Source organism: Vipera berus, assembly GCF_964194415.1.
Source record: "Vipera berus genome assembly, chromosome: 3".
Classification (NCBI taxonomy): Eukaryota; Metazoa; Chordata; class Lepidosauria; order Squamata; family Viperidae; genus Vipera; species Vipera berus.
The window spans coordinates 140,842,373-140,852,481 of record NC_138204.1 but is presented as its reverse complement, the minus strand read 5'-3'; the positions used below and the strand labels follow the sequence as shown (position 1 = coordinate 140,852,481).

The following is a 10,109-nucleotide window of genomic DNA, read 5'->3' as shown; positions in this document are numbered from 1 at the left end:
TCAGGAGAAATATATTAACATTCATTGGCATCATCCATGAATTCAGACCTTCATGAGATAAAGGACAGCAAAGACGTTGCATCAAAAGAAAAGCATGATCACACATATCGTAAACAAAGTTGTGGGAACGTTAACCAGTGAGAAACTTTGGCAGGGTACTTACAGAGCATATGTTGAAGTGCTGTTTCCAAGCCTTTGTCCTAAATTTCTACAGGGCTCAGCACTTGCTCTCCTCCTTTTAAACATCTACATGAAACATCTGGGGAGAAGATCTGACACCATGGGATGGAGATACCATCAGTATGCTGATGGTACACTGCTTTACATCTCGGTCTCTGGTGATTCAAGCAATATTGTAGCCATCTTTAAATGCTACCTGAAAGGGTATTTGCTGTGCATTGTGAGTGAGATAAGAACAGAGTCATGAGAACATGACACAAAAAGTTAGTGGAACATGTTTGTGTTAAGAGAATGTGAGGTTGAACCCACAAGGATTCTTCAGCTATCTATTTATTGCTACATTGAAGTAGTAAACATGAGAATAGCTTTGATGTCATTGAAGGCTGGAGAGCTTTACACTAAGAATTGTGCCAATATTTTGATCTCCTGCACAACATGGTGGACAATTACTCATGGATGAATCATGTACATTCATCCTAACACACACCCCCACCAGTTTCATCTCAGAGGAGATTGAAAACTTCTTGTATGATGATCAGAGAATTATAATTATTTTGAAAAGTAGGATTGTTCCACAGAGAAGATGACAAAGATTTGTTTTCCTACCGTGAGCATCTATAGGAAGTCACTGTTTTAATCAAAATGATAAAAGAAATGTTGCACCATAATCTCTGTCCCCTTTGTATGTAGTGTCAGAGATGTTGAGATGGCACAATATCCTTTTCAAAATTCTCTTCTGTACTTCCTGCAGATATCACTGTTTGCTATTGCTATTAGCAGCAGAAGAATAGAATCTGTTTTCATCCATCCAACTAACAGTTGCATTTTTTTTCTGGGTATGATTACACACATCATAGGTTGCCCAAATACTTTACACAACACTTATCACACATTCCACATTTTCCTCAATACACCGTTTTTTATTGCTACCATGTCATCCCTATTAGATTTGTTTTCCATGCAATTATTGACACTTTAAAATATCTAAAAAATTTTTTTACTAATCTCTAAGACATAGAATTATAGAGTTGTAGGGACTTTGGAGTTCTCAACCCGCTCAATAAATTGACACCCCTGCTCACCAATGGGACATGAGAATTTCTGCTGTCCTGATTCTACCAGAAAACCTCAATGAAGGAACACTCAATTTCCTTAACCTGCTGAGCACAGATTCCCCTACACCAGAGTCTCAGCCAGCTGGTTTGACCACATCCAAATTTTAAACAGGCATTCCGTGTTTCCCCAAAAGTAAGACCTATCCCGAAAATAAGCCCTAGCTTGATTTTTTGGGGGGTGGGCCTAATATAAGCCCTAGCTAACAAACTAAAAATCAAAAGAAGCTTGTCAATGACATCTTTACTACTTATTTTAGCAATAATACTACTTATTTAAGTAGTTTAAATTACAAATAATTTAAACAAAACCAAATGTGGCTCTCAACATCCAAAGCCCCAAATAACCCAGTTGGCAAAAATGGATGGCCTACAATTATTCGCAAAGTCCAAAGAAGCACTTAAGACACAATCTATGGACCACAATTTATGGATACAGTGAAATTAGAAGAATGAAATTTGGTCTAGACAAATGTGCCACTTTGGCCATTAAAAGAGATAAAATTACCAAAGAAAATGGTTTATAGCTAATGAACTAACACGGTTTAAGATAATTGGATTTAGAAGAAGGAAACACATATTGAGTTTTAACACAAGCTTCTGTCTTATTACATGAGCAAATTCAATAGAATGCTACCTCTAATTATATAAAACAAATCCAAACTTTTTGAACAACTAAAGAAATGTAGGGAACATAATTACAGCCATAAACACTTGTGTTAACTCAATCATTTGCCATATGCAGGTATGATTGATTGGACACAAAGTGTATTAGACTTGAGAGGAAAACAAGAAAATTAATGATTCTGAATCATGCTTTCCATCAAACAGCAATGTTGACAGATTCTATCTTGCCAGAAGTAAAGGAGATAGAGAATTACTCCAACTAAAACTAACAGCGGATGAAGAGATACACAGCCAGAATGATGATAACAGGCACAGATAAGAGTTATTTTAGGTATATGTTTGTAAAGAAAAGCTCCTGGAAACTACAAAATCAAAACAAATTTGGAAAAAGAAGCAACTGAAAGTTGAAGTTAAACTTCTTCATGGGGATTATACACATGATTTTGAAGGAATATCTGATAAAAATATGACTTGGCAATGGGTGAGCATTGGAATTTGTAAACAATAAATTGAAGTAGCAGTCATGGCAGTGCAGGAACAAGCTACTTCATCTAACATTATCGTAGTCAAAACTGAACTGATTTTTAAATAATTGCAAATGCCAATTGTTTAAAATGAAATCTTAAATGGGCGTCCTCCTGGATTCACGGCTCAGTTTAGAAGATCATATAGGAGCCGTGACCAGGGGGGCTTTTGCCCAGGTTCGCCTGGTGCGCCAGTTGCGACCCTATCTGGACCGAGATGCCCTACGCACAGTCACTCATGCGCTCGTGACCTCCCGTTTAGACTACTGCAACGCTCTCTACATGGGGCTGCCCTTGAGGACCACTTGGAGGCTTCAACTGGTGCAGAATGCAGCCGCGCAAGTTGTGATGGGGGCTTCCCGATACTCCCATGTAACACCTCTACTCCGCGAGCTGCATTGGCTTCTGGTTGCCCTTCGGGTGAGATTCAAGGTGCTGGTGATGACCTATAAAGCCCTTAATGGCTTGGGTCCGGGTTATCTGAGGGAACACCTTCCGGCATCAAGCCCCCTTCGTACCGTGCGCTCCCACAGGGAGGGCCTTCTCAGGATACCACTGGTTAGGGAATGCCGGCGGGTTATTCCTAGGGTAAGAGCGTTCTCTGTGGGCGCGCCTGCCCTCTGGAATGATCTACCTGTGGAACTTAGGACTGCCCCCAATCTGCGTTCGTTTCGCCGGGACCTGAAAACCTGGTTTTTCGATCTATCAGGCCTGGACTGAAGGGGTTTTAGCTTTTTAAATGTTTTATTTGGGCTTAATTAATTTAATGTATTTTAATTCTATATTATTTTTATATTGTATTTTATTCTGCCCTGTAAACCGCCCTGAGTCCTTCGGGAATAGGGCGGTATAGAAATTTAATTAAATAAATAAATAAATAAAATAAATATTGGCCTCATTAGAGCTGTACACAAATTGCCCAAACTAAGCACAAGCAATGCTATGTTACAGTTATGAAAATTGTGCATTGGAATATATGCAAAAATTGCTGAAACCAAACATTTGAACAAATGTTTGAAAATTAGGTTACAATTTTGGGGTTTTTGAAATAGAGGCAAACAGATACATGAAACATAACACACCTTGGAAGAAAAAGCCAACTATATAATACCATTAGTACTTGGAGTTCTTGAGACATATAAAAGAAATATAAGGGGGATTTACTAAAATTTGGAACTTTTAAATTTATTAGGCATTACACAACTGATTTTGCCACTTTCCTACAGTACCTTATTCCAGAGCTTTTGGTTAGAACCTCATTGATTGTCCCGAAGATGCTTTTTCACGAGGCAACTGGACTTCCTTGTCTTTCTTTGAAGATATTTCACTTGTCATCCAAGAAGCTTCTTCAGCTCTGACTGGATGGTGGGCAATGGCAGGGTTTATACTTCTTGCAGGCATCTGTAAGGAGTATAAATCCTGCCATTCCCCACTATCCAGTCAGAGCTGAAGAAACTTCTTGGATGAGAAGTGAAACATCTTCAAAGAAAAACAAGAAAGTCCAATTGCCTCATGAAAAAGCATCTTTGGGACAGCTATGACCTGGATGGCTGAGAATCTCCACAGACAACCTCATTGATTGGAAAATACCTAACCTAAAACTATGATATTCACTTTCAGCCTATTCTTACACTCAACTCTAATAACTGATTGCAGACTGTGGGGCTTGAATGCCTTACCTCCTTCCACTTTTTTCATGCTCTATTTATTGAGATTTTTCTGCAGAACTCAAAAGCTTATATATGCGAACTTAAATGGGCCCAATAAAAATATTTCTGACTTGGTGTTTTACCTCTTTAAGAATACCACAGATAGCCATTTCACTGAGTTTTATTCAACACTTGAAATTTATTCTTTGAGGATGTATAACCTGCATTTGTTTGCTTAAACTATCCAGAGATGACTTAAAAAAAACAATTTATTTCACCATCTAATATTATTGCTGGTGTAGATAATTTAAAAAAAATCAGGGTTTCTTTTTCCTCACCAGGACAAAGACCGATTCTGAGTAATACATTTCATGTTTTTATATACAAACTGTGCAGCCTGAAAATAGTTCTGATCTGGTAGAGCAGAGATGATTGATGGGCACATTTGAAACATCTTGCGGGCACTCAGAAAACATCTGTCATGGAGATGCCTTGCTTTTCACAAAATGGTTGCCAGGCAAAGCATCTATATACAGAAGACAAAATCAGTGAGGTGGCTATTTAGCTCCACAGTGTTTGTCTTCACTGGCATCTGTGTATTAAAATTGACAAGATGGTGAATGGCAACTGTAACGAATGTGTACTACATTGATGCAATGGAATACAAAGATGATCAGGGGACTGAAGGCTAAAACATATAAGGAACAGTTGCTGGAATTAGGTATGTCTACTCTAATGAAGAGAAGGACAAGGGATGACATGATAGCAGTGTTCCAATATCTCAGGGGCTCCCACAAGGAAGAGGGAGTCAAGCTATTCTCCAAAGCACCTGAAGGCAGGACAAGAAGCAACGGATGGAAACTAACCACAGAGAGAAGCAACCTAGAATTAAGGAGAAATTTCTTGACAGTTAGAACAATTAATCAGTGGAACAACCTGCCTCCAGAAGCTGTGAATGCTCCAACACTGGAAGTTTTTAAGAAGAGACTGGACAGCCATTTGTCTGAAATGATATAGAGTTTGGTAAAGGGGGTACTTTCCAAGATGATGATGATGATGATGATTACTACTACTACTACTACTTCTAGTAGTAGTAGTACTACTGCCACTACTACTACAATACAATGGAATAGCTTGCTTCTCAGAGCTGTGGGTGCTCCATCATTGGAGATTTTCAAAAATACACTGGACAATCTGATCAAGATGGTATAAGGCAGGCATGTCAAACTCGCAACATCACGTGATGTCACACAACGTATCATGGCTTTTCCCCCATTGCCGGCAATGTAGTGGGCATTGTTTTGGCATGATACATTTGGCCCACGGGCCGGCAATTTGACATACCTGGTAATAAGATTTCCTGACTTGAGCAGGGGGTTGGACTAGAAGACCTCCAAGGCCCCTTCTACCTCTAGGATTCTATGCTCTATAGTATCTTTTATGGAAATACAAAAGGACAGAGCTTGAATTGTTATGCATCATCTGCCATCATATCAATTTTAATTACTATCCACCTGCCTCCCCCAAAACTATGAACAACAATTGACTTCAATGCTAGTCAAGTTGGACAATAGAGTAGAACTGTCCAAATGAAATTTAAGAATAAGTTGTTGTTGTTGTTAGTTGCAAAGTCGTGTCCAACCCATCATGGCCCCATGGGCAACATTCCTCCAGCCTTCCTGTCTATCCTTTTGCCTTTTGGTACTGTCCATGGGGTTTTCATGGCAAAGATACTGGAGTGGGTTGCCATTTCCTTCTCCAGTTTATCACATTTTGTCAGAGCTCTCTGCTATGACCTGTCCGCCTTGGGTGGCCCTGTACAGCATAGCTCATAGCTTCATTGAATTACACAAGCCCCTTCACCACGACAAGGCAGTAATCCATAAAGGGGTAAGAATAAGTAGTATTTTTTAAAAGAAAGCTGAAAGCCATTTCAAAAAGAATTTCACTAACTCTTATTAAGCACAAACTAACCTATGTAAACTTCTCCATTTGTATTCTTTTTTTCCCCTTTTTGTTCTTCATCTTGCAGAGCATTTTGAAGTACACAAAAGCTAGCATGTTTTTTTACAATTCTCAATAATCTTCAGAAATATTCCTATGTTGTTTTTTTCCCTTACTATGGGAAAGGTTAACAGGAATCAGTAAGCAAAAAAACCCCCATTTTAAACAAAACATAAAGTAACAGCATGAACCATAATAATTTAGGACATCAAGAAAAAAGTGGCTTAATATAATATGGAGAGCACTGAGAAAAGAACATTTTGTGCTCTGAAATCTTCTCTCTAACCAAATGAAGCCTGAATAAACACAGACATGGTTGGAAACAGAAATGTAATTTGAAAATTGTTTGTTATAGTTAACTACTTGCAATTTGTGTAGCAGCTGTAACATACATATCCAAACCCAAATCAAATGGCGAAACTAAAGCTGCATTTTGTACTTTGAAGGACATTTATTTATAATTGCTGAACAGGCCTCATTATTTTTCTGGATTTTCCCTTGAAACCTCTGCAGAAGAGTAATTGGACCCTGTAGCTTATACTGCATTATTTAGCCCTCTAAGGTTAGACCTACTAGACCAGAGAAAAGAGATGTTTGTTAAAACCACCATTTAATGATCTGAGCTTGTCTGAACTTATTTTCATTTTCCTAAAACATATGGTTTCCCCTAATCTCATATTATCCAAATTATTTATGCCTTATTAAAATTATTTCATTAAAATAACCACGCAACGCCAATTTTTCAAATACTGCCCATCTACTTATTTTGTGCTTATTTCATGTCCCTGTATAACTTTTGTATATATGACTTTGAACTTGCAAATGAAAGAGCAGTTTACACATTTTGTGAAGAATGATGGAAACTTTTCTTAAGTGTCTATTGAGTTTGTTAACGAAAATAGATGTTGTGCTTTACATCCGCATTAAAATGTTTTCCATCTCGTACTCTCGGAACATACTGTATATAAAAACTGAAATAACAAAATGTACTGCTCACCATCTCGTATGACCTTGCCTCAAAACAACTTAGAATTTAGTAAAAGTTGCCCTCTAGAGCAGTGTTTTTCAACCTTTTTTGGGCAAAGGCACACACTTGTTTCATGAAAAAAAATCACGAGGCACTCCACCATTAGAAAATGTTAAAAAACTCTGTGCCTATATTGACTATATATAAAGTAATTCTCTTGAATAGGAATCAAATAAACACAAAGAAAGTACTTTATAATTACTTTATTATGAAATAGTAAGTAAACAGAAATATGAAAAATTATAAAATACTTTATTCAGTGCGCAACCTGGGCCTGTTTGGCTGAACACAAAGCTGATATTCTGGCTGGAATCGAAGAAAGACACACACGTAGCTCTTCGTCAACAGCTCTCAGTCTCTCTCTGTATTTAGTTTTTATAGCAATCATGCTTGAAAAGCTCATCTCACACAGATATGTAGTGGAAAATGGGAGCAATGTCAAAATAGCTTTGTTTGCCAGAAGGGGGAACTCCTTGGCAGTATACAACCAAAAACTGTCCAAAGCAAATCTTAGCTTGAAACCACGATTTTGTCTCAGTTCAGTTAGTTCCTCCTGCTCCTGTAAAGTCATGTCCTTTCCACCAACTGATGCTGAGCTATAAGGGTCCCTAACCCAGTCAAGGACAGGGACGCGGTGGCTCAGTGGGTTAGGACGCTGAGCTTGTCGATCGGAAGGTCGGCAGTTTGGCGGGTCGAATCCCGAGTGCCGCGTAACAGAGTGAGCGCCTGTTACTCGTCCCAGCTTCTGCCAACCTAGCAGTTCGAAAGCACGTAAAAATGCAAGTAGAAAAATAGGGACCACTACGGTGGGAAGGTAACAGCGTTCCGTGCACCTTTGGCATCTAGTCATGCCGGCCACATGACCACGGAGATGTCCTCGGACAAGCGCTGGCTCTTCGGCTTTGAAACGGAGATGAGCACCAACCCCTAGAGTCGGAAACGACTAGCACGCATGTGCGGGGGAAACTTTACCTTTACCTTTTTAACCCAGTCAAGGCATTCAGTGGAGACTCAAGAGAAATAAAATGACAACTTCTCCTCGAGAGTTTTTAAATGTTTAACTATTATCTCACACAGTGCAGCAGTGTGAACACCTTGCCATTGCTTGGTGAGTGTGAACATTTCAAGATTGCCACTTTCCACGTGTTGATGCCAGAGTTGCACCTTTGAACGGAATCCATTTATTTTATCTGTACTTGTAAGCAGGTTTTCATTTCGGCCTTGCATTCGTGTGTTCAGTTCATTCAGATGATGAAATATATCTGCCAGGTATGCCAGCCTTGCACACCACTCATCACTTGCAAGCAGCTTTGCGTAATCTGACCTCTCATTTGTCAGAAACACTTTAAGTTCCTCCCGCAGCTCATACACACGAACCAAGACCTTGCCACGCGACAACCAACGGACCTCCGTATGAAACAGCAAGGTTTTATTCTTCACTCCCATCTCCTCACACAAAGCTGCAAATATGCGACTTTTCACGGGTCGTGACTTTACAAAGTTTACCATGCGCACAACATCATCCAACACATGAACTAGGTCTGCTGGTAAAGTCTTGGCTACGAGGGCCTCACGGTGTAAAAAACAATGCATAACAATCACATCTGGATTTCTTTCCTTCACTCTGCTTACAAAGCCTTTGGTGTGCCCGACCATGGCTGCAGCTCCATCGGTGCAGACACTTGTGCAGTTTTCCCACTTAAGTCCTCCTTGTTCAAGGTATTCTGATGTGACCCGAAAAATTTCTTCTCCTGTTGTTTTTTCTGGCAATGCCTTGCAAAAAAAGAAGTTTTCTCTAATTGCATCACCATCAACAAAACGCACATTGGCCAAGAGTTGAGCATATCCACTGATATCAGTAGACTCGTCAAGTTGCAATGCAAATTTCTCACTGATATGGATCTTTTCCAAAACCACACTTTCGATGTCTGCAGACATGTCATTAATACGTCTGGAAATTGTGTTGTCTGAGAGAGGGACTTTGGCTATTTCCTTAGCTGCTTCAGGTCCGAGCATCTCCTCTACAATAGCTTTGCAGGCGGGAAGTATTAATGTCTCTGCCACAGTGTGCGACTTTTTTGACTTGGCTATAAGTTCAGTAACTTGATAGCTAGCTTTAAGAGATCTTTCATTTACCTTTGTGGTTTTTCTCATGAAAGTTGCCTGTTTCTCCATGTTTTCACGCAGGCGAACAAAATAGTCCGCATTCTTGTTTTGAAGCGAAGGGTGTTTCGTTTGGAGATGGCGTTTAAGTTTGCTTGTGACTATAGCACTGTTAGCTAGCTTTTCACCACACACCACGCACAGTGGAGTTGGTTTGTTTGCATCTCCGGTGAAAGTAAATCCAAATGAAATATAGCTTTCGCTATATTGCCTTGAGCTAACCATCTTTGCTTTCTTTTGATCCCCACTCATACTTGGGCTCTCATCTGGCTCCAAATTTTGTTCAGAGTCCAGTTCTTTCCTTTTCAAAAACTTGTCCATCACTGCAGTATCTCACTGTCACTCAGTACTTACTGCGCTTGTCTCCTCCAGATAGCCGCTGTCCGTCACACTCAGCACTCTTCTGTGCATGTCTCCATCCAGATCCATCAGTCAGCGCTCTTCTGCTCTTCTGCTCATGTTTCCTCCAAATCCAGATCCATTGGCGCTCTTCTGCTCATCGGCAATCTACTGCGATGTCTTCTCCTGTCCTCCTCCTGTTAGTGTAACAGTGACACCGGAGCGGGAAGGAAGTCGGAAGATGATGTCCTCCTGTGATAGGTCCAGGCTGGAGTCTGGACCAATCACAGCCCGGACATCAGAAAAGTGGAGGGTGTCCCCCTGAGGAGCGCCCCTGCTGGCCGAGGGCGGAGTCAAAACCCCACCCCCCCATACCCAGGACACAGTCCGGCGCCCGCCTACTGGGCGAAAATTTGACATTTTTAAAAAAAATCTTTCGAATTTTTCAATTTTTCCCACGGCACACCAGGCAACATCTCGCGGC

The 10,109-nt window shown here is 40.2% G+C and overlaps 1 protein-coding gene across 1 annotated transcript; it reads right to left on the bottom strand.

Annotated features, from left to right (window-relative positions):
- Positions 1-8,134: 8,134 nt before the first annotated feature.
- Positions 8,135-9,607, bottom strand: LOC308666686 (zinc finger BED domain-containing protein 5-like; the record flags this gene model as incomplete). Its single annotated transcript, XM_081325580.1, has 1 exon — positions 8,135-9,607. One exon carries the CDS (start codon positions 9,605-9,607, stop codon positions 8,135-8,137), a length of 1,473 nt encoding a protein of 490 aa, XP_081181706.1.
- Between the last annotated feature and the right edge of the window lie 502 nt (positions 9,608-10,109).